General features: G+C 40.9%; 1 protein-coding gene across 2 annotated transcripts in view; it reads right to left on the bottom strand.

The window, feature by feature from the left end:
* Positions 1–4,825: 4,825 nt before the first annotated feature.
* Positions 4,826–25,059, bottom strand: part of LOC306771240 (uncharacterized protein) — a 66,855-nt gene continuing 46,621 nt past the window's right edge. For both annotated transcript variants that reach the window (XM_079260359.1, XM_079260360.1), the window contains exons 32-47: positions 23,994–24,169; positions 21,641–21,900; positions 19,179–19,416; positions 18,920–19,103; positions 17,900–18,026; positions 17,657–17,731; positions 15,213–15,389; positions 14,848–15,119; positions 14,623–14,771; positions 11,955–12,039; positions 11,078–11,192; positions 8,025–8,156; positions 7,690–7,929; positions 6,038–6,179; positions 5,389–5,545; positions 4,826–5,319 (exon numbers count right to left, since the gene is read on the bottom strand). In XM_079260359.1, the coding sequence (XP_079116485.1) occupies positions 4,918–5,319; positions 5,389–5,545; positions 6,038–6,179; positions 7,690–7,929; positions 8,025–8,156; positions 11,078–11,192; positions 11,955–12,039; positions 14,623–14,771; positions 14,848–15,119; positions 15,213–15,389; positions 17,657–17,731; positions 17,900–18,026; positions 18,920–19,103; positions 19,179–19,416; positions 21,641–21,900; positions 23,994–24,169 (2,931 nt within the window). In that variant the 3' untranslated portion in view covers positions 4,826–4,917. The remainder of the gene's footprint in view (positions 5,320–5,388; positions 5,546–6,037; positions 6,180–7,689; positions 7,930–8,024; positions 8,157–11,077; positions 11,193–11,954; positions 12,040–14,622; positions 14,772–14,847; positions 15,120–15,212; positions 15,390–17,656; positions 17,732–17,899; positions 18,027–18,919; positions 19,104–19,178; positions 19,417–21,640; positions 21,901–23,993; positions 24,170–25,059) is intronic.

Here is a 25,059-nt window from a genome sequence, read left to right as displayed (position 1 = left end):
AACTGGTTGGTAAATGATGTAATACTACATTTCAAAATGCTGAATCCATATTATACAGTATAAAAATACAATCATTAAACATTGTGGATGAAGTTATTAATTAAGAGTACAAAATTCATAAATATGTTTATAAAGTATCTAGTAATGAGTAATAATGCCAGAAACTTGCTGTATAAATGATGATTTTTTTTAAACTCATAACTAATGTGCTTATAAATGATGAGTAAAACATCTACAACTGTTCTTATAAACCATTTCAAATTAGTTTTCTGTCAGAAATTTGCTTAGTAAATAATGAATTCAGTATTTGTTAATGCTTCATCGTGTGTAATTACAAAGTGTTACCGACGTTTTTAATCCACAGTAACTTCTATGAAAGCAACAAAGCTGAAGCAGCGATACTGAAGCAAACCTGAAGTAGATTAGCACACATTTTTGGATTGTCCATATTTTTTTAGACTTTTCTTTAAAAGCAAACATAATTAAAAAGGAATATATTGCATATTAAGCTATTACTAAAAGGGTATATATATATATACATACATACATATATATATATATATATATATATATATATATATATATATATATATATATATATATATATATATATATATATATATATATATATATATATTAGAAATAACGTGAATTATTGTGGTAATAATGAATCCGCTGACAGAAAGTGAAAGTCAAGCACTTTTCCCTCAATCCACCGTGATGTTTGTCGACATTTCTTGTTGGATATATTAAAAAATATATTTCTATACCATATAAATCACCCAGCCATGTCTAACAGGAAAGGTGCTACTTTGCGATACTGGATGAAATAAAGACAACCAGCAGCCACAGTTACCGCCGCTCAGTGGTCAAGCATCTGTTGAGCAGCAGACTGTCTATGTAACCTACATTATGATCTGTGACTCATCATGCTGGAGTGTTTGTGGATGTGTAGTCTGCTTTTAATGTGCCATAAAGAAGCTTCGACTCACTTTGATAAACTGTGCCTCAAACACACACACACACACACACACACACACATGCAACCAGACAACCTCCCACAAAGCCTCTAAACACATAAAAATCACAGACTGTCTACGTTATGGAAGTGACTATGAGAGCAAATAAAACCCTTTAATATCATTAGGAGTCAGAAAAACAGGCATATTAAAGCCAGGATGTGGGCAGCCTGCAGCCACACAGGATGTAAACAGTATGATACCCCTCTCCATGTTTTTCAGTGGTCACACTCTGCTGTGTGGTGAGGTTCTGTTGGATGTCACCTGGACTACTCGGTCACAGAAAAAACACTGTCACGTTAATGCAACAGCACTCAAAAGAGGAGTAAGCAGACAAATACACATGCATAGCTGCTGCAGACACCTGACAGCGACCCCCCCCCCCCCCCCCCCCCCCCCCCCCATCCTCCACCTCCTCCAAAAAAAATTAAAGCTTGCATGGTGAGGGTGAAGGATGGGTGTAGATGGATGTGTTGTGGTCAATAACACAAATTCCTCTGCACACAGACATATAGTGGTTGTCTGCAGGTGATGAATGGGATGAGATGAATTTCTAACCCCTGAGGAGGATGACCAGCAGTGTTTGCAAGGCTGCAAACTGCTGCACAGCATGAGCCTAATCCATCAGCAGCTGAATAAAACACATTACGGTCATCTGTTGTCCCAGCAGGGGGTGTTCAGCTGGATGCATGCTGCGCAGGTGAGACCAGACCGGAGACTCGGTGCGGGTTTATCCCGCTACTCACCCTTCAGTTGGTTCCCATATGGAGGCTGAGATATCCCCCCCTGTCAGCCCGGACTGCGGGTAAACACGCAGGTAGAAGAGAGCGCATGCCAGGGCCAGGTGAGCCAGGAGAGACGCCCGGGCGCAGTGTGAGCCGTGTGGATGTGTCGCGGAGCATCCTGCATCCCCCTCCGGCTCTGCGTCCTATTGTCTCCGCATCGCTCTGTCCTCCAGGATGGGAGGAGAGGAGAGGGGAAAGGAAAAAAACCCTCCCCCCCCTCACCGCTCTGAGCCAATCACAGCGCTGCTCCACCGGGAGCCGCCGCTGCTCGCTGTCTCCGTACAGACTACGATGCCTTCACGGGTTGTCGGGAAATTTCATACCTCTCTTTAGAGCCCATCAAGAAAAACAGGAAAAGTTTTATATTTAATCAATAATCATTTAGTGTTATTTTGTTTCTTACATGTTTAATTTAATTAATATTTGCTGTTTAATTTAGAGTTTTAAAATTTCCACCCCTCCCCCAGTGAAAATGTTCCTGCTGAGCCTCCCACCCCTCATCTGTCCAGGCTTCAAGTCATTTATCATAGAGTAGACTTTACATGTGATCGTTTTAAACACCCACCACAGGCTCCAGGGGCGGTCTAGAAAGTTTTAATGGGGGGCCCAGGCAGTGTAAAGGGTGTCTCGTGTAGATGAGACCTTAAAGGTGCAGACGGCAACAAAATCAAAAGGTTGATATATCATGAATAACTGTGATTTCTACTGATGTCTAAGCATGTCATCAAAATAACTGTTGTGGTTTTATTCTTGCTGAATGAGAAATCCACACCTGCCTGCCATGTGGCAACATCAGGCGGCGCCCCTTCGTAAAAATGAGGCCTCTCTGGAAGTGCAGTTCACCTCTCATCCACTAGGGGCTCTAAAAGGGAGCAAATCCCAATAGACTTCCAAGTTTAAAAGGCCAAAATCACAGCAGCGATAACATTCTGTTTACAGACGTTTACAAAAATAAAATAAAATTAAATTAAATGTTGGTTTGGTAGGTAAAGTTTACCTTCTTGACAACTGTGAGGTGGGTGAATTTTGTTTTGTATCCACTTAAATATTTAATTGTTCAAATTAAACATAACTGGGGCGTGTCCTTTTGATTGGCAGACGTCCAATAGACAGTGGCAGATGGTAGCACAACCGCCGTTTTTAGCCAGCTAACACCATGTCTTAGCTTTAGCCCACCTGCTTCTATTAGCTCTGGTTAAGCTCAGCTAGTTCTGGGTTAGCTCAGCTAGCTCTTAGCCCCAGGCAGCTTGGAGTTTCAGTGTCAATCATTCACCCCCACACTTACAGGGTTGACATTGAGCAAACTCTGAGATTTCTGTAGCTAAGAGCTAACCGAGCTAACCTAGAGATAAAAGACACTAACCAGCTAAAGGAGGTAAGCTGATTATAGCTAAGTCACATTGTTAATCGGTTAATCGGCTGTTCTACGTTTTCTGACTTGAAGTGGGAGATTGGGTACCTGTCAATCAAAAGGACACGCCCTTAAATATCCCTCACTTCCGAGATTAAAATACTTTTAAACGGGCGAATTAGAAAAAAAAAATCACTCCCCCCACAGTTGTCATGAAGGTAAACCTGACCTATTAAACCATAAATGGATTTTTGTACCAGGCTGTAAACATGTTTATTTCTGCTGTGAAGTTGGTCTTTTTAACATGGGAGTCTATGGGGATTTGCTGCTTTGCAGCCCCCTAGTGGATGAAGGGGGAACTGCAGTTTTATGCACTTCCGCATAGGCTTCACTTTTAACCGCCGGAGGCTCCGTCCATCTTTCATATACGGTCTATGGTATACACACATACTGTGTGAAGTAATTAACATCCTTGTTGCATTGGATCCACTAACAGATGGAAACATGCTTATGACTGGAAGAGTTTTGCCACCGTCCATTCACGACTCTGCTTGGTATTTGAAATCGTTGCTATATCCATCTTTACCACTAGATGTCAGTAATTCTTGTACACTGTACCTTTAAAAAGATTTAAAAAAAAGGGTATAGGTATTGGGGAATCAGTAATTATTACAGATAAGTGTGCATTTAATAAAAGAATATTTATAAATGCAAATAACTAAATATGTTTTCATCAGTGTTTCTGCATTGATTGCATCCAATCACTGTTACATAGACTTTAACATCACTGATAAAAAAATATTTTATCAGAATCTTATTCAGCATTTCCGGCCAGTTAACTGTGAAAGCCATTATATCCGGTGGTTCTATTTACATCCTCTTTATACCATGGTGACATTTGTAACACAAAAAAAAAAATCACCCACGTAGACAGCTGGCAAGATGATACTGTGTGATGCAGTACTAATATCAAGAACATGGTAGTTTTTATCAAGAATTTGGCACAAAAATGAAGATAATTAGTGTTTAGTGGATTATTTCTGTGTTGTAAAAGTCCATGGTGACAAATCTTATTTTTATTTATCATTTTATCCAAGAAAGGTTAAATGAATATTTTATTTGTACCTAAAAGAACTAAATAATGGATTTGTTAGAATTAGATTATAATTGTTCTACAGTGAATTGGACTGAATCAGAAACCGTTTTAACTGGTAATAGATGTACAAATAAAGCTGTAGTGAACTGTACAAGGTAAAGCAGAGTATTTTTCCTACAGCTAATACACATTTAGCCTGTCAGAGAGGATTTCAGGTCTTTTACATGAGATTAGGATAAAACCACTGAGTGAAGTTTCAGCAGGTTTATGAAGCAGAATATAAAAACCATTCACATAAAACCAGCACAGCTCCCTCCATGTAGAAAACTCTGTAGAGTCAGCTTGCTTGATGCATCGGTTGTTCTACGTTTTCTGACTTGAAGCGGGAGATCGGGTACCTGTCAATCAAAAGGACACGCCCTTAAATATCACCTTTAATCGCTTCCTTTTGTTTATAAAATGAAAAAAAACACAAATAAATAAATAAATAAACTGCTTCACTTGACTAAAAAGTACATTTTTATTTAAGAGGAATGTTGGAGAAAAGGTGAACAGCGACAATTAGAAAGGCTGAAACATAAAATAAACACAAAACAACAATAAGGCATAAAAATATTTAGGAAAAAACGTTTTTAGGGTAAAAAAATCAGCAGATTTAAAAGGAAACTAGACAAACAGATAAAGTGCCAAGTCTTTAGTGTGGAGATGCTGCGCCAGGTTCTGAATGCGACACAGGCGGACGTTCTGGGCGTCTCCTGCGCTGTACACTCTGAAGATGTGGTAGCGCTCCTTCTCCTTCAGTGCAAAGTCCAGCTCGTTGGCAGAGAGGTGGATGAACGACTTCTCCTTCTTTATGGTGGACTTCACCTCCACGAACACCACCCCTGCTGCTCCGAAGCTCAGCCTGAAGTCGTACGGCTGGCCGCTTTCCCCGTTCTGATTGCACCACAGGACGTCCGTGGGTCGTCTGGGGTCGCTGCTGTCTCTCCAGCTGCACAGGAAGGAGTTGACCAGCTGCTCTCCCCACTCGCCGATCGCCGCCAAGTCCATGTCGTCGGACAACACCACCTGAGAAGGAGAGGAGGGATTAAACGAAGCTCAGCACCGGTGAAGTGACGTGTGCAGAGGTGTACTGACGGTGGTGGGTCTCTGGCAGGTGAGCTCCATGTCCTCCAGTGTGGCTTGTGGAGACTTCCAGAGAGGGAAGTCCAGGTTGAGAGGAGGACGTTGTGCTTCTGCAGCGGCTGAAGTCCCCTGGAAAGTCCCGGAGAGCACCACGGCTTCAGGGGTGGCTCTGAAAGACACACGATGAGAAGTCTGTGGTCACACCAGCGTGGTCGACTTTAACAGGGAGACCAACTCGCCCACAGCGCTGCAGATTTTAAAACCATCTGTTCGTGTTTGACATGAAAATCTGACGCAATCATCTCAATTTGACAGTAAAAGTGTCTGAGTGTGAAAGCGGGACGGAAAGATCCAGAAATACGTTCTTTTCTATATATTTGTAGTATTTAGTCATTTCATTGTGGGGAAAAACTGCCTGATTTGATGGTTTCTGTGAACTTTTTAAGCCAAATGATGAAATCTGATGAGAATAAATAAAATATTAAAAGTAAAAATGAAAAACATGAATACATATATACAGAATAAAGACAGAAGTGTAGTAGAAGTACATGTTAATCTGCACATTGCATTATTTATTGTTTTATCTGAAAGAATCTGAAGGCTCAGACTCCAGACGGTCAAAGCCAACTTGTTCCAGGCGTTCAGACGGCGAGACGCTTACAGGCTGTTTGCAGCAGGCTGGTCGCCGGAGGTCTCGGCAGGCTGTGCAGGTGGAGGACCCGGTTCTGGTCTGGGAGCTGTGGGACGCTCCTCTCCGCCTGCGGCTCTGCTGGACTCACTGGTTTCACTCTGTTGCTCTGACACTGGATAAAAGAAGGCAGCATTTTACTGGTGTGTGAATAATCCCAGTGAGCAGGAACGTTAGCATCTCGTCGTCGCCTCACCGTTTCTCTGCTTCTATAATGAAGTAAAATAACGTTGACTGCTAATATAAGATGAAACGAATATTCTTCTGGTATTTCTGTACAAACACGTCTCATGTTGTCACAGAGGATAAACTCACCACAACGTTCAGTTTCTTTATAAAATAATCACGTCTTCTGTGCCTGACGGCAGGTATTTAGGCGTCTGAGGTCGCTGCCCGCTCAAAAACCCAGAACACACACCTGGCTCATGGACCAGTCAGGGATTTTATTTGTCAGTTTTAATTCAATACTTATTCATTCATTTGCATTCATTTTATTGTAAGATAATTTTTTTTATCATAAAAAGTTTGTGATTTAATTTGAGAAAATTTAGATAAAATTTTATGAGATACTTTATTGTGATTATTTCATTAAAAAACAAAAAAAGACTAGACTTCCAACACTTTTTCTTTAAATAAAATATTAATAAAAATGTTCAGATCTTATTGATTATTTAATTATTTCTTGTATTTAATCATTATGTCTTTAATATTATTTCATATTTAATATTAATGAAGTAATTATATAAATTATTATTTACTTTATTATTTATTTATTTATTATTTACATTAAGAAAAAAACCCCAAACCAAACAAAAAACTCTGTACTACAACTCTGCATCTCCTTCTGGAATAAATTAAGGAATTTTTATTTAAATTTATTTCAATTAATTTTTAGTCTTTTAGTTACATTGTTTACCCACTTTGTTTTATGTATTAAATAAAATTGACATTTATTTGTTGTCATTTTTAAACAGTTTGTTTTCAGAATTTCTGGTTTCCTGCTGTCATTGAACGCACCATCGGCCCAGCATCAGTATCGGCTGATAAAACAACAAACGCTGGTTAAATATGGTGAAAGCAGCGGTTTTCACTTGTCGCTGCTAAAAGCTTAGAAGTGGAGTTACAGTAAGTCAACAGAAATAACACGTGCACATGACGTAGGACGTATACAGGAAATAAACAAAGTCTGCTCACTGTTTCTCGTCTTTTCAGTCTAACTTGTAAAACCTACATAATAAGTACCAGTTTTTCCGCTTTTTGATTATAATTTTGAAGCTCAAGTTTGATACAAGCATGGTACTTCACTTCTTTCGGCAGCTGAGAAGCAGAAGGAAGAACACAGGGCGCAAAACAACGTGCGGAATATGTGCGCCATCGGGACGAGTCAAGGAGCGTGTGCAGAATGATAAATAACATTTATATGACAGAGGAATTAATCAGTTCTGATTTAATATGGGAATAAACCAGCCACTTATTTTAGAATTAAGTTTGTCATTTTCCTTCAGATTTGAGCGTTTAGATAATAATTTTTCATCTATTTAAAGCTTATTTAACTTTTATTCTGATTTGAAAGGAATTAAACCTCTCATTAAACACCGTTGTAGGAGACAGAAGAGTGTTTGAACCTGGAGGCTTTGGTGTGTCTGAGGCAGCAGCAGCAGCAGCAGCATGAGGCTGTCCCGGATGGCTGAAGACTCTCTGAGGACCCGGCAGGTCTGCAGGTCTGCTGCTGCTCCTGGGAGGCTGGTTTGCCTCGTGGCTGCTTCCTCTGGGAGCCCCCTCCTTCTCCGGGTCTCGGTCTTGAGGAGCAGCAGGAGGAGGCCACATCTTCATGACATCTTCAACCGCTTTGCTGCTCCCTTGACCTGTTTAAACAAGAAAGAAGTCAGATGTTTGTTCTTTTCTTTTTAATAAAAAGAACCAATCTTCTTCTAAAAGTGAGTTTTTAAGCATCGGCTACCTGCACGGCTGCTTCCTGTGTGGTGTATAGACGCTCGAGGAGGCCAGCAGGCCAGCGTTTGCTCCCCATCTGCTGGAGCAGGATGAGCCGGCTCCTCTGGGGAGCTGATGGAGGACTGACTCCTTGACAACACTGCCAGGGGAAAGTTTCATGAAGAAGAAAGCGTTGTAATTATTCACATTATGAGCCGATTCAGGACTGTTATGTCATAAAAACTGGTTTTCAGACGATGAAGCCTCTGATCAGGATAATCCGCATGTTTCAGTGTGAGCTCGGTGCTGCGGGGACGGATCTGCTCCCCGCGCTCTTTCAGCCTTGGCAACAGCTGCTCTTTCATGTCGCCACACACAACAGCAAGCAAACCCAAATTAGCAAAAGTGAGATACATGCCAGTTATCTGTGTGTGTGTGTGTGTGTGTGTGTGTGTGTGTGTGTGAGGAGGGAGAGTGTTTGAAGGAAAACAGAGGATGTTATGAAATGATCATGGAAATCAGGGCAAGTGTCACGGAGAGAAGTGGAGGAGCTGCAGATGTGAGACAGAGGAAGCAGCAGCGAGCTGCGAGGATTCATCTCAGGGTTCAGTTTTAGCAGCGACCAGATTCTGCATCAAACTCCGACTCAGACATTAACTGTGGGGCAGCAGATGTGGATGTTTGCACACGTTCAACTCAACAAACACGTTAACACGAGATCTGGTCACCTCTGATGTCTGTATGTCTGTCACCTTAATCTACAAAGAAACTCCACTTATTATCTTTACTGTCTGACTTTAACATGTGTGGTTCTGAAGCCTTAAACTGTTCAAATTAGTTTTAATTCAATTTAATTGTTCAAATCAATATTTTTCCAACTAATATGACTTCAGACTCGAGAATAAAATATAATAACTTCAACTCTCAACATTATATGTCGGCTTTAATGAGACAACAATGGAAGATGTGGTTCAGCATTAGGTGAGGGTGCCAAGATTGGGTATAAAAAAAAACATTTACCAAAGATTCAGTCTTTTAAGAGTAAGAGTGGTTTCTAGTTAAGCTCCTTGTGCCAAATGCAATAAGAAAATTATCAATAAGTCCCAAAAAATATCGGAAGATTCAGTTTCTTTTAAGATTTACTCCATGTACAAATGTGAAACGATTTGATAAGTCTGGGCAAATTTGCATGAGAAAATACCATAACCTGGAACAACTGTTGAACATGTTAAGGCTTCACGAGAAAATGTCATGGCAACCAATACAACCATATGGGTTAAAAAAAACATTTAAACACGGTTCATCAGCGTATACATACATATAACCCAGTGTTTCTCAACTCCAGTCCTCAGCCACCCCCCCGTCCTGCCTGTTTTAGACATGATCCTCCTCCAACACACCTGAGTCGGATCATTGAACTTCCTCATCAAGTTCTTTGCAGCCTGTTAACGAGTCTTTAATTCATTCAGGTGTGTTGAAGTAGGGTAGGTATAAAACATGCAGGGCAGGGGGGGCTGAGGACCGGAACTGAGACACACTGATATAACCTAAAACAGTATTGTAGACAGAAGAAATTAGGGATGGGAAAAACGAAAAATCAAAAATTGGGATTTTTTGCTTCACAATTTAAAAATGAAATTTTTTTTCAAATAAATAAAAATAATCCATTCTGAAATTTTAGTCATTTTTAGTGTTTTTATTGATCTTTTTACTTTTCTTCTTGGGCATTATAGCAGCAGAATGGTGGTATGGCTACTGTGTTGTTTTTTCCTAGTTGAAATTAAGAAAAAAAGATGAGAAAAAAAAAAGTTTGATACATTTTTTTTGTTTTTAATCAACAGAAATCTGCAAAATCGAAGAATTGTGAGAATCGCAATTTAAATTGAATCAGCACCCCAAAAAAAAAATCGGAATTGAATCGAATTGGGAAGAAATCATTTTGCAACTCTTTTCTTTGAACTCTATCTTATCTCAAACGGACAGAAGGTTTTTTGTGGTCAGATGGGTTCACATTTCTAAAAAGAGTTGACCTCTAAGTGCTTGAGACGATAGCCATGTAGGTGAACTTCAGGTCTTGTCCAAACGTTGGAGGTATCTCACAAAAAGAAAACATTTTTCTCCGATTTGGCCTGTCATCCGCACCAAAACGCAGATTTATGCACTCAAAAACGATGGTTTTAAAAACCTCCGACCAACGTGAAGCTTTGCGAATTCTCCGTTTGCACGTCTGCATGTGGACATTTATAACTGGGCTTTTAGGTTTAACCTGATGTCATTAAGTTAGTTTGCAACATCGTGGACGTCCTCAAAACTGCGTTAGCGTTATCCATTGTCCCGTGTTTGTCTTTACACTGCCGTCAGTACCGCTCTATACATATGACCATAGGCGTAAGACGAGATTAAGGACCGTTATTTTCCGCCACCTAACCGTATCACATTATAGGCATGTTTCGTGTTTTGTGGAAGTGACGTCGTGAGATGGAAGGTTACTCTGATTGGATAGGATTAGGGGTGCCACTACTGCCTAAAGGTTTCATAACCTTATGAACCTGGTTATGTAGATACGTGTGGATGGATCTGTTGTTTTTTTAAAATTCTTTACTGGCCAGACGGGGGAAGATATTTGGTTTTACTAAAACCCGGCTACGCGTGTGCATGGTCTAACACAGAAAGAGATGAAAAGTTGTCTCTCACCACAGATTTGAGGACAGATCTTACAGCTGAGTCGTATGTAACCATAAAATCATCACGTAAAATGCTGTTCTGCAGACCGAAGCCGCGATAGACAAACATACCGCTCAAAATCTGGCTACTTGTGGTTTAAGCATGTGGAGAAAGAAGAGAAACCGTTGGACAGAAGCTGTTTGGGTAAGCTGAGGTGTTTCCATGACACCTTACTTTCTGATTGGATCGTTTGAAATTAAAGTTATCCATGTAAACATAGCAAGGGACTGGATTTCCCTCCTGTGCATACATACTGGGAAAAAGAACCCATTTAAACAACCAGGCGGAGTTTTAACTGCACTTTGACTCGGCTGTACATGTAACTACGTGTGTGTGTGTGTGTGTGTGTGTTCGTACCTCTGTCCAGGTTAAAGTCAGGCCGGAACGGCTCCGGGACCTCCCACTGTTCCTCATCACTGGGCAGCTCTCTGATGTCTTCTTTACTCAGGAATCTCTTCAGGGCTTTGGGGTCCTGTGGTGCATCGATTAGATACTCATCAAGGTGATAACATCCACAGAGCTGATATTTAACCTCATGATCTCTTCTGACTTATTAATACTTAACCAGAATAATTGAATTTCCATCGTTTTATGACTGCTTTCCGTTGGAGAGGAATAATTCCTCTGAGGACTCTGATCCATTTAACATCCAGTCCAATACGCTTATTTACAGAAACTCTTCACAGAGCAGACATTGCTTCTCTCCTCTCAACGTTCCCCGGCAGCAGTGACGGCATTAAAACGTTGATGATCTAATCAACATATTCAGCCAGTGATTGATCATTTCTCTGGAATAAGGTAAAGTAATAAGCAGATATAAAATGTCCAGAGACATAGCTGTTCACATGATCTCCACTCATCCTCTCTTATCTGACTGCAGTTTAATAAATGGATGTTATGCTTCACAGTTATGCTGATTAACCCTTTAATCACATAAAGAGGTATTTAATCAGACTTCTTCAGATTTCGCTTTGAGTATGGAGAGCAGGAGATCAAATGAGGCCTGATGCGAGCGTCTCTGAGGCAAGTTGCCATATAATATAAATGTGGGTCCCTCTGGGTAGAAAGACACTACTTGGAGCTACAGCAGCTCTGCGGTGGTGGGGAGTGTGTGTGAGAGAGTGAGGAGATAAAAAGTGACAGGATGTGAGACCGCGACCGAGAAGAGGGCTCTTTTTCCCCCTCTGGATATGGATTAGTGATCAATGCGTGGAAGGGATTGTATATCACTTACATTGAGCGAGGCTATCAGGCCGCTGAGGAAATGCATCAGCTCTTTCCTGTGGCTGCTCTGTGTGCAGAACAGTTTCACCAGCTCCCTGAAACACACACACACACACACACAGTGTTACCAGGTACTGCACTGCAACATGAAAGACAAACAGGAATGAACATCAAAGGGATTCGGTCTCTTATAACACATAAAAAGGAACAAAGCCGAAGCTCTGATATGAAAACATACAACCGTTATAAAATAAGACATAATTATAAACTCCTTACTGGAGCTTAAAATCTGGTAATCTCAGATCAACAACATCTGACATATTACACCCTCCTTAAGTACCTACCATGATCCTTTAGTAGTACTTATTGAAGTACTTATTTCCTGAATTTCAGTCAGAGTAACTGGTCTATTGCTTTAGTTTATTTCAAGGCTAAATCTCTATGCTGCATTTGACACGGGTGATCATAACGTCTTACTAGACGTATTACACTGCAAAAACTTGAAAAACCAAGAAAAAAAATATACAAAAATTAGGTAAATGTTGCTTAAAATAAGATAAATTATCTGCCAACAGAACAGGAAAAATTTGGCTTGTCCAGACTTCCCAAAACAAGTAAAAATACTCTTAAAACAAGAGGAATTATCTGGCATAAAAATTAAGAATTTTCTTACCTTTAAAAAAATAAGCATATGTGTACTCAGTTTAAGATTTTTAATCTTACTTAGATTTCAGTTTTTGCAGTGTAAAAAACCAGCAATTAATTGGTTTGGGTTCTACTTAAAAGACGTTGTTCATGTCTATAGGTATCAATAAAGCTGAACAAAAACCTGTGGAGTTCCCCAAGGCTCTATTTTGAGACTCCTGTTCAACACATATATGCTCCCAAGCGCTCAAATTACAAAGAAACAACAAAATATGGTTTGGTAGTTACGCTGATGACACACACATCTACAATCTACCACCCCACCAGGAGACAATGTCCTGATCCAAACTCTGATCAAAGGCATTGATCCAACTGGATGTGCCAGAACCGCCTTTGGTTAAATGAAACTAAAAGTGAAATAATAAGTTTCAAAGATGCAGCGTTCAGTTTTTATGCTCCTCAACTGTGGAACGAACTCCCAGAAAACTGCAGGTCTGTTTTAAATCAAGATAATAAACTTTATTTATCGCCTTCTATCAAATCAACTGTTAATCAACTTAATTTCATGTATTTTATCAGCTTTGTTTGATCTTTTTCTTTTATTTAATTTCTTTAATTCCTCAGTTTTTATGCTTCCTGCAACCCGCTGTAATGCTTTTAATGTTTTATGTAAATACCACTGCATTGTCTTGTACATGGAATGTGCACAAAAATATTTCTGCACAGCTTTCTGTATCATCCCAACACTGAGTCATGCATCTGGACTTTGTGTCCCTGCAGCATCTTGGTTCTTTTCTGTGCTGTGTTTGGGAAAATCGTCCTGCTGAATGATCCAGTTTCAGCCTTTCATTCAACTCTGCAAACTTTTCTACACAGAGGAACTCATGACTGTAACGTGTCATGGTTTGTAGCTGCAGAATGAGACCAAGTCGAGATCATCCCTGCATGGTATGAGGTGTTTTTGTGCATTTTGACCAAATATATCCATCCATCCATCCATCCATTAATCCATCCATCCAGCCAATCTCCGCCTCTTATCTGGGGTCGGGTCGCGGTGGCAGCAGCCTAAGCAGACTTCCCTCTCCCCAGCTACATTTGCCAACTCTGCGGGGGGGATCCCGAGGCGTTCCCAGGCCAGCCGAGAGATATAATCCCTCCAGCGTGTACTGGGTCTTCCCCGGGGTCTCCTCCCAGAGGGACGTGCCTGGAACACCTCACCAGGGAGGCGTCCAGGAGGCATCCTGACCAGATGCCCGAGCCACCTCAACTGGTTCCTCTCGATGCGGAGGAGCAGCGGCTCTACTCTGAGCCCCTCCCGGATGACCGAGCTCCTCACCCTATCTCTAAGGGAGAGGCCGGCCACCCTGCGGAGGAAACTCATTTCAGCTGCTTGTATACGAGATCTCGTTCTTTTCGGTCACAATCCACAGATCATGACCATGACTGGTAAATCAAGAGCTTCGCCTTCTGGCTCAGCTCCTTCTTCACCACGACAGATCGGCTCAGAGTCCGCATTACTGCCGATATGTCTGTCGATCTCACGCTCCATCCTTCCCTCACTCGTGAACAAGACCCCAAGATATTTAAACTCCTCCACTTGAGGCAGGACCTGACTCCCGAACCAGAGAGGAGAATCCACCCTATTTCGGCTGAGGACCATGGTCTCAGATTTGGAGGTGCTGATTCTCGCTGCGAATCACTCAATCACTCTGAGTCTTTACCCCCAGTTGTGGATTCTACCATTGATCCCCGCAGTGGCTAGCTGAGCCTGCTATCTAAAATCACTAAGCAGAAGTCAGCAAAAGCCACATTCGCTCGCCGACAAGGAGCGTGGACAGGTTGAGCAAGGCGTGGACAGGCTGAGCAAGTCGTGGACAGGCCGAGCAAGGTGTGGACAGGCTGAGCAAGTCGTGGACAGGCCGAGCAAGGTGTGGACAGGCCGACCAAGGCGTGGACAGGCTGAGCGAGGCTTGATTCGGGGTAAAACACTGAAAACAACGTGTTGGACCTTTAAACGGAGCCACTACACAAACCTGCAGATGTCCAGCTGGGCAGAGAGGTGATCTTTCTGGATGTAGAGCTCCTTCTCGTCCTTCAGCAAACAGATGACGTCCTGCAGCTCTATCACTCCGTCCTCGTTGTCTGCAACATCCAGCTGGTAGCGGATGTAAAGCTTGCCCACCTGCACACAGTTAGACGGTGAAGGTGAGAGTGTGCAGGACGACTTGCACAGACTCCCAACTCCAGGGTTGGCCTACCTGGCTAAAGGAAAGATGCTTTATCTTGTGAGCTATGTTCCTGAGAGTCAGCTCAGAGTAGACTTCAGCCAGCTCGTCGTGGTGGTAGAGGAACCTCTGGATGTACGGGACGATGGAGCGTACCATGTCCTGCATGGACGGACAGGGTCTCAGGTTCTCGGTTTGCGGCTCATATTTGACGCAGCGGGAAAGCTGACGGATACCACAGATCTCCAGAAACAAAACACGGTCGTTCTCGTTGAAAGCAGGTATCGTAGCTCGTTCTCCTGCAGCTGAATGAGCAGACGGGCAGTCAGATGAAACAGATGTTTTCCTCTCACTATCAAGTTACACACCAACATAAAGAACGAACTACAGAAGCGTACCGGTCTTGTTTCTGGGAGCGTTCTTCTTCTCTGGTGCTGGCAGGTTCAGCAGACACACCTGCTTGTGTGGCTTGAAGATCTTCTCCAGCTCTTTGTCATCACTGATCATGGGCTTACGAGCCAGACTCACCCAGCAGTTATCCTTGGAAGGGAAGACCCTCTTATCAGACACCATACCTGGACACAGAGCAAAGAGACACACCGCATGAGATTCAGACAGTCGACGCTCGATGTTCGTCCACTCTGCAGCTCAAAGGAGTTTTGGATCTAAATAATAAACCTTTGAATGTATTCATTCATAATCTAAACTGCTCAATCCGATCAAGTGTCGCGGGGGATCAGGAGCCTATCCCAGCAGCCTTCGGGCAAGAGGCGAGGTTCACCCTGGACAGGTCGCCAGTCCATTGCAGGGCCACACAAAGAGATAAACAACTATTCATCCACATTCTCACACTCTGTCATGGTGCCTTGGTGGAGAGGATTTTCGGAGAGTCCTTGAAAGCACCTTGATTACACTCTAATTCCCTTCAACTGTGCCTCCGCCTTTTAAAGCAGCAGTCCTTCCTTTTTCTGACTGCCGGATAGTCACTGGCTCTGTTAGCTGGTTAGCTTCTGTTATCTCCGGGTTAGCTCGATTAGCTCTTAGCTACAGGCAGCTCGGAGTTCACTCGATCCACCATGACACTCATGGCCCCCCTATCAGCTCCACCTCTTTGCCCATATTTGTATTTTCTGGGTGAGACGACACGCATGCTCCTGCCAAGATGGTGATGGTAGGAACCGCCCACCGAGCTTCAATTCAGCTCTTCAGAAACCTATGGGTGATGTCACGGAGGCTCCGCCCATCTTTTTATATACAGTACCAGCAGGCGACCGTGCACTTCTTTCACGTGTACAATACCAGTCAAAAGTTTGGACACACTTTCCCATTAGATTCAACGGAACAGTGTGTCCAAACTTTTGACTGGTACTGTCTCTTTTCAGTCTTTCCTCATGTTTTAGATTTTGTTTCAGCTGATCATCTGACAAGACTCTCCAACTTGTGCACAATGTTGACATTTTCACATTTTTGACACAGCCGCAGCTTCTGTAGTGGTAATAATGCGCTTAAACAGCGAGACGCCAGAGGGCGCTACTTGGTTGTTTGCGTTTAATTAGCGAACCACTCAGTAATTTTCACACTATGAGGCTTTAAGAAATGGGCGCTAAACGTCGAGGCTGGTTAGCTTAAACAGTGCAGGCTGTCATCTGTGCACAATAATATGTTAATCACTGGTTGCAATTTTACATGAGCCTGTTGAAAGGATTTTTTTTTAAACTGTTCATCAAAAATGTTTAATTTCTTTAAATTCCTAAAGGTTTTTTATGGATGACATCATAAACCCAGATATCTTACTGGGTTAACACACAGAGTTGAAACATATTAATCAGATGTGAGTCGTTTTGACGATGCAAACTGGTAATTTGATTTTATTTTACTTTGAATTACTGCTTCCAATGCTGGACGGTGGGGCACCCTGAAAGAACAGCTTTTTATCGTTTTAAAAACCAATAACCATTTGTTGGTGTTATATTTTCTTTTAAAAAGATGGGCAGATATTACAAGGAATTTTCTTTTTCTGCTCCTTTTCGAGCATGGTGCTGTTTGTTTTTTTTTTTGTTTTTTTTTTGTACTGTAAAGTCTTGTTTTACCTTTTGTAAAACCATGTGAGAAATAAATTATAAAAAAAACAAAACAACAAAAGAAAAACACTGGCACACTCCTGCACCTCTCCCAAAGAGCAAAACCGGCATGTTTCTTTATGTTTAACCTTCATGACAGACTGTTTTGTCTTTCAGGGTGTTACAGTCCCTGATGACATCAGTACTAATGTGAATCTGCTCTGCAGACGATACGGTTGAGTAATTTCAGCTTTCATTAGGGGTGGGAAAATCGAAAAATCGGGAAATCTGGAATTTTTTCTTCACAATTTTTAAATAAATTTTTTTGTTAAAAAATCAGTTTTGTTTTTCAAATAAATTAAATTAATCCACTATAATTTTTTTTTTACATTTTTACTGTGTTTATTAATCTTTTTACTTGTCTTCTTGGGCATTATAGTGGCAGAATGATGGTCTGGCTGCTGCATTGTTTTTTCCTCATTGAAATGAAGAAAAATAACGAGCAAAAAAAAGTTTTATGCATTTTTCTTTTGTTTTTAATCTACAAAAATCAGCAATATTGTGAGAATCGCAATTTTAAAAAAATCGGAATCGAATCGAGACAAAAGCATATCGCCACACCCATAGCTTTCATTGTAAAGTATCTCCATGTTGCTGCAAATTCCCGACTGCTGCATGTAAAACATGTGGCTCAGTGACAAACAGATGATGCCAGAAGAGAAAGGCAGCTTGATGGAGGAGGTAATGAAAGTATGCTGTGTTGCAGTGTGTATGTCGCTCACCTTTTAAAGTGGAGCAGTAAGCAGGATGAGGGACGTCTTCCTGCTCTCCGGACACTTGAAGCTTACACTTTTGAGCTGTTAACACAGAAAGACATTAAACAACCAGACAACGTGCCGTTTCTCAGTTTATTTTATTTTGTTAGAGAAATATAGGAGGTTAAAATGTGCTAGTCTAAAGAAACATAAGAGTTATACACAAAAGGGACAGAAAAAGAGACGAAATCTGAATCTGATTGCTCTTACCGAGTCTGGCATACAGCACCGACACATCCTGCAGGACCTCAGCTGTCGGGATGGGAGATGAAGCGCAGATCAGTTCCAACAAACCCACGTACTGCTTCATCGTGGGGCTGGGATCCACATTCAGCAGCTGTGTGAAACATACAACATCACAGATGCACAAATAGTTCATATCTGGTTTAAAACAGGAACAAAATGACAGATAACTTGGTAATTGCTGGACAACTTAGTGAGTTAACAAGCTGCCACTGAAGGAGCTCTGTCAGAAAAAAAGGACAATATAAGGCATTTGACATTTCTATAATGAATTCAGTCAATGCTTCACAGCTGGCGACTGTTTCTTCTACAATCAGGAATAAATCAAGTTATTTCACCTATAATTGCATGCTGAATATCCTAGTTTTCACAGACTAAAAATATCTAACTATAAAAGTTAGCGTGACATAATTAGGTCTCTACAAAAGACAGCAGGAAGTAAAGTAAATTGTAATGTTAAAATAAAACAAATTAATGGCGTGTAAATCCTTTCCAACCCTTTTTTTTTAACTGCTTTTATAGCATCTGTTTTTATTATCTGCTTCTCTTTTTACCCAACATAAACCTACCACTGATATGTGAGGTTTTATACTGTTTTATACGCAGAGCTGTGAGCAAAATGTGTCGCCGGGCGACTTTAGGAAAAACCAGCCATTAAAATCCCAGAGTGCTGGATCTGTTCAGTCACCAGTAAATCTAACTTGTATTCTGCGTTTCTGTAATCCAGTAATTTGCTGGATAAAAGCTGCTTTGGTGCTGGCTCGGCCACTGAAACGGAGAGCAGAGGGCTTACAGTGACACCAGGAGATGATGCATGATTCCACATGCTGCTGCAGATTTCTGGACGTATAAATAGCAGGAGATTTGTGCGGTTTAAACAGCTGTCTGTGGAGATTAAGATTCACTCAGCAGGCCGGGCAGTGTGACTCAAAGGATGGAAATCTATTTGTAAACTTACATGAAAAATTGTTTAACACACAAGCTTACCCTGATGAAGAAGTCCCTCATCCCATCCAGCTGGCTGTAGAACGGAGCCAGGACTTTGGGCTCCTGGATGGGGCCGTCTCCTCCCTGAGTCAGCCGTCTGTAACGCTGGAACATGGTGGTTGTGTCACTCCAGCACACCTCTTTCAGGTGGTAGAAGCGTCCTGAACACCACTCCTCATTGTGTCTGCGGAAACAAAGTTAAACACTTGATTGAAACGGTTTAAATCTTGGCATTGAGCAGTGTGGTTTCCAGACGTACCTGTTGTTCTCCACAAAAACAGCGGGGGTGTGCTGGAACAGCTCCTTCAGGCTGCTCTGGGAACAGTTTGTATGCAGGTAGGTGTACACGTTATAGATGTGTTGGACTGTGGAGGTGAAACATGCTCCCTCTGCCTCGTCTTCAGCTGGTTTCTGCTCCTGGTTATCAGCCTCTGGACTGACACACCACTTCTTCAGGTACTGCATCAGAACATCCACTGAGATGGTTTCTCTCATCCCTAAAAGTTTTACATATAGATGAAAGACTTGGCAGCAGTTTGTACAAACAGGTAAACAACATGCGGCGTACCGCAAAGGTCAGTGTTGGGGCCCATAGTAAAGTGTAGGAGGTAGTAAAGTGAATTTTTTGGGCGTTGATTTGATTTAAATTTTGTTTTACAGTTTTTTAGTTTGCTTTTTAAACAGCAGATCGTAGGAAAAAGTTGCTTGATGATCAAGTTTACAGACTACATACAAGCAAGATTTCCCAAATAAAAAGATGAACTGTGTGTCAGTCTTTAAGATTTATTCAGCAGCAGTATTTCTGAAGCAGCTGTTTGAACTTCTTATCTTGTTTAAAAAGCTTGAACTGTATATAAAAGTGCTGGTTTGAGTGTGTCGGCTTGCTGCTGCTGCGCTAGGTTCGGCTGTTAGCGCTGCATTTACCTCAGGATGGCACCTTGCTAGACAAACATTAACGTTACTGCAGTATGCCAAATGTGCATTACAGCTCTTCTTTTCGCTTCAAAGCAAAAAATTACAAAATGTTTCCACACTTTTGACTTAAAATATGACGATGGAGGATTTATCTCTGCACATTTTTGCAGGCTGTCCTCCCTATTCTGTTTAAAGCGGCTCTATGATGCTACTTCTAGTTTTATGAGCTTTCTACAGTGTTTTAGTGTTGAATACTCATCAGACATATAAGCAGCACCATTTTTTTTTATCACCTAAAGGCATGTTTGAGTTTTCCAGCACTCTCTACATTCGGTTTCCATGGTGACGCAAACGATTGGTTTTATAGAGTTTTTTGTACTTCGAACTTTTAGTGACGTCTCGGAGGAGGGACTTAGTGATTGGTCGTCTTTTCTAGGTTGTGCACGTTCACAAGAAGAAAGCCACGCCCACTCTCGCTGCTCCGTATGACTACTCCTAGCAGTTGACGCAGCCTGCAGGACAGAGGGCGAAGCTTTCTCTGATCGCTTGTTTCTGCAGAGGCTGATCTGAGAGGATCAATTCAACATGAATGAAGGGGTTTGTGAAAAATGCTTGATTATTTCTTGCCCTTCCGGACTTGCATAATCTAATATGTATGGTCCGATGTCTGAAGCTGTAATTCTGTATTTACATGTGGATTTATGCTTGTAGTTAGTGGGATTATATGATGTGCAACATTGACAATCAGAAAAGGCGGTAGGATTTAAAAAGTTTTACACTCCTTTTTGAAAATATAGATTGTTCCCTTGTATATTATGTATATATATATTTTTTGCGTCACGTGTGACCTCTTAATTTTGTTTGCTTTGTTGTTTTATATTCATGTTTGAGCAATAATCCAATTACTGTTAGAAATAAACAATAAACAACAACAAGCATATTGAAATAAATTAGACTTAAATGTGCATGATAAAGACACTGTTTTTCAAAACAGATATAACGTCATGTTAGTAGACAGTTGAAGAGAAACATTTCGTCGTCTGCTGAGAAAAGCGGTAACTTCTTCTCCATCTGGCATCTAAACATATAAACATTTAAAATTAAAAAAAAAAAATTGATTCAGAAAAATCTATTTAAAAAGTGTAAAGCAAAAAAATCCTGATTTTTATGTGAATAATTTTTTCTCACTTCCTGAATAAAGTGTCTCACATATTGAAAGATGTTTTCTTTTCTATGGAAATACATTAAAATGAGAAAACCAGGTCAAACTGTTTGGCTGGGGAAAAAAAATAAACACGCTGCTCTTTATTTATGTAAAAACGACGTGACAGACGAGGGCGGGGACGCAGCAGAGAGGCTGGAATATATTTTACATGGAGGGTAATTATTCAGAAATTCACGTTGTTAAATATATGTAGGTTTTTGAGAACATATAAAGTGTTTGGGAACGATGAAAATGTTCATTATAGTTTGGAAGAGTTTATAAACACTCCAATGAAGGATAATTGAGCCTTAACATGCATTTTAATTATGAAAAATTAATAAGGTGGTCATTTTGCAGATTTAATTTATTGCAGGTTGTTTTTAGAACGTAACCCAATAAACAAGGGACCACTGTGCTGCTTGTTCTGACAGTAAACATGGATCAGCAGTGAAGGCTGTATTAACACCAGGAGGCGAGGGGTCATTAAGTGTTTTTGTAGTCGTTGGTTTTATCAGAATTGTGAAGAAAAAGACAAATCTATGATGTTACGGCTTCAATCTGCAGCTTTCTAAGACAACAGATTTTTAACAAGATACACTCACCCAATGCCCTGCTGAACTCGCTGGACTGTATGTCCACGTAGTACACGTGGGTCCCCAGCAGACTTGTGACTTCAGGTGACGTCAGATAAACGGCGCTTGGCCGGAGGTACTTTTTATCCTTCTGCCCTCCCTTCAGCGGTCGATAAGCTGGCAGCCATTCAAGAGCACACAGGAGGTGGTAGAAGGAGGACTTGGTGTTTTTGATGGGTCGCCCGTCGCTGTCTATCACCTGGGCTGTGAGGTACTGAGAGTAGAGATGTCTGCAGGGAGGGGAGAGGATACCAGTTGGAACCAGTAACAGTGACATGCCAGATTTAACGTAGGATGGCGTATCTTTACAGATCTCGTTGTTACAGTCCACCGCCTCTTCAGCTGTGGCTCAGAGATCTTAATATCTCTTATGATGACTCAACAAAGTGGCAGAAGTGTGTGACCCAGATTCCCACTCAGCAGCACCACAGAACGATCAGTTAAACGCACTGAGATCTTTAGTCGAACCAATCAGTCAGCAGCCTCCACAGATGTGTCACAACGTAATGTCATAATGTCAGATTTTCCACGTTAACAACGGATAAATGTCTTTGTCGAGTGTTTCCCTGAATCTTGTTTCACCGTCAGAAGTGATGCATCGATTGCCGCCACTGCAGTGTGCCATCAGTGCGTTTCATAACCGTTTATATTTGACACAACCTGCATTACAGGCAAGCGTTAAAAAGAAAATCGCTCCTATAACAGTCAGACAAGAGTCGAGCAGAAATAGACCATTATGTTTATAAATACAACGACCACAACAACTTCAAAAATACTAGAATGCTGCATTAAATGTAATTAAAAACTGAATGCAAGGACCTGAAAATCTTATTAACCAATATTTTATTTACAATAAAACATAGTAAGTTTGAATGTTGAAAGCTAAACATAAAGAATATCATATTTGCTGAGTTTTACCATGGAGAGACTCTGCCTCTCTTAGATGCTCCTTTTTTATGTTACTGACCTGTTTACAATAAACCTGTTTACTCTAAGCACGTTCCTTCAGCTTTCTTTTAGCGCCGCCTACTTTCCCAGCCCGTTGTCGTCTGTAGCTAATATGATCTGTAGACACATTTGATCCGTTTTTAGGTTTAAGTGAATAAAAACATTGGTTTATAACTTTTGGAAATCATTTTAGATGCCGTCCTAACCTTTCTGGAAATGGTGTTGGACACTGTTTAAACTCTTCTGCTTAACTTTGAAGCAGTTTTTTTTTAATAAGTTTTTAGCAACATTTGCAATACTCTCTTATGTTCTGCCTTACTGGTTTTGTTTTAATTTCTTTTACTTTTGATTGCTTTTATTGTTTTCATCTTTTATTCCTTTAAATTCTATTGTTATAATCTCACTGCATGTCTTTAATGTTCAGCACTTTGCTGCAGCTGGCGCTGTGTAAAAGTGCTATATAAATAAAGTTGAGTTGAGTTGCTATGACTACTGTCCACAGAGGAGATTGACGCACCAAACCACCAGCAGAGCTGCTGGGGTTTGTAATATTGGCAGTACATGTGCTGCATAACAGCTCTAGTAGTCATTTGGTATTCCTTCATGTATTCCCATGTATATTCCCAAATATAACTAGGGCCAGAGTTTGACACTTACGGTCTAAAAAGGTCTCATACACTTCTCCACTCCAAAACCAGGGTGTGCAATGCGAAATAATTTCGTAATTCTGTGTCTTAGTAGTTGTATAAACTAATAAAACCTTGTTATTATCCCTGACTTTATCACTGCTACTCCTTACATTTGGACATGAAGCAACACATTTGATTGCATTTATCTGCATGTCTGAAAGGATCCTTTGTGTGGATGCAAACTTAAACCTAAAACATTGTTTTACTGTTGTGTGTAAACTCCTGCAGAATATTCAGAGAAAGAGGACGAAGGAAAGTAAAACGGGGCGTTGAAAGCGCGTCTTTGTAAAACATAAATCATAAATAAGACGAATCATTAAAAAGTAATGGTCAGAATAATTCAGAGGTGCAGGAGCTGTGTGCTCTGCTCACCAGTGTGTGAGACTGCAGCCCTCAACACACACACATCTGTTACAGTGACTCACACAGCAGCTCAATCCCAGTTTTTACTCTGATCTCTATTTTCTCTATTCAGAAAACAAACAGCTGCTTTTATAAACAAACACATTAATCTGCACAACAGGACGAATCAGGATTATTTACTGCTCCTGAGCCATTAAACGAAGCTGTAATTCCTGGTTAAACAGAACTGAAATCTAGTGAATCTGCTAGTTCGGGATTATAATATTACACCAACAGGAGGAGAAGCGTAGCTGGTGTGTGTGTGTTTTGTGTTTTGTGTTTACCCAGTGTCCCAGTTTGTCTCCAGCAGCCTCAGCAGAGTCGACCGCTGCTGCAGGAGGATGGAGCCGGGCAGCTGGGCTGTGGCCAGGGTGTGGAACTCCTCACAGGGGTAGTCATCGAGGACGCAATCCTGCCCCTGATTCCACGTCGCACTTTCAGCCGACCAGGGACTGGATGCCTTGTGGATGAGTTTACAAATAATAATGACGGAGTATTTATGGACATAAACAATTTGATAAATGAATCATACTTCATTAGGTCATTTTCTGAACCGCTTAGTCCAGTTAAGGGTCGTGGAGAAGCTGGAGTGTATCCCAGCAATCATCAGTCAGAAAATACTACTTAATAAGGTGGTTAAATTCGACTGAATACAAATTAAACTGGTTATGATGTGGTGTTCCTCAGGGGTCAGTACTTGGTCCACAAGCCTTCATATCACTTTAAGTTTTTGCTCTGTAGCTTTTAGAGGAAATAAAAATTGAAAAAGTTATTTGATTTGCTTGTGTTCATTAAATCTGAGTAAAACTAAAGTTTTATGGTTTAAGAAAGGAAAATAAATTATGAGTAGAAATAATGGTGGACTGTAATTTTAAAAAAAAAATTGTCCTTGTTTGTGTTGTTTATTGTTTTGTTTTCTTTTAACCCACCACAATGTGGCAATTTGATCAACATTGTTGTTTTTAAAGTGCGCAATAAATGAAGCTGTATTGTACTGTATTATATTGTATTGTATTGTATTGTATTGAATTGTATTGTATTGTATTGTATTGCATTGTATTGATAATAACTATATAAGAAGGTGTATGAGGATAAATTACTGGGTGTAATGTTGGGTCATACGATCTGCTGGAAGTCTTGTGGTCTTTGTTAAAGCAAAAATAACAGTGTTTTTGTAAACATGTGTTTCCCCCGAACAAGACTCTGCTGCACAGTTGGCTTTCTGCTTGGTGTTACTATGCCTGGTGTGGAAATATGTGATAACATACAAAAAACACGTTAAGGATAGCTTATGAGGATGGATATCTGCTGTACACAAAGTCAGCTGAATTTTCTGATTGTGTTTACATA

Source organism: Telmatherina bonti, assembly GCF_933228915.1.
Source record: "Telmatherina bonti genome assembly, chromosome: 21".
Taxonomy (NCBI): Eukaryota; Metazoa; Chordata; class Actinopteri; order Atheriniformes; family Telmatherinidae; genus Telmatherina; species Telmatherina bonti.
Note: the sequence above shows the minus strand (reverse complement) of the source record. Positions and strands in the feature narration are given on the sequence as shown.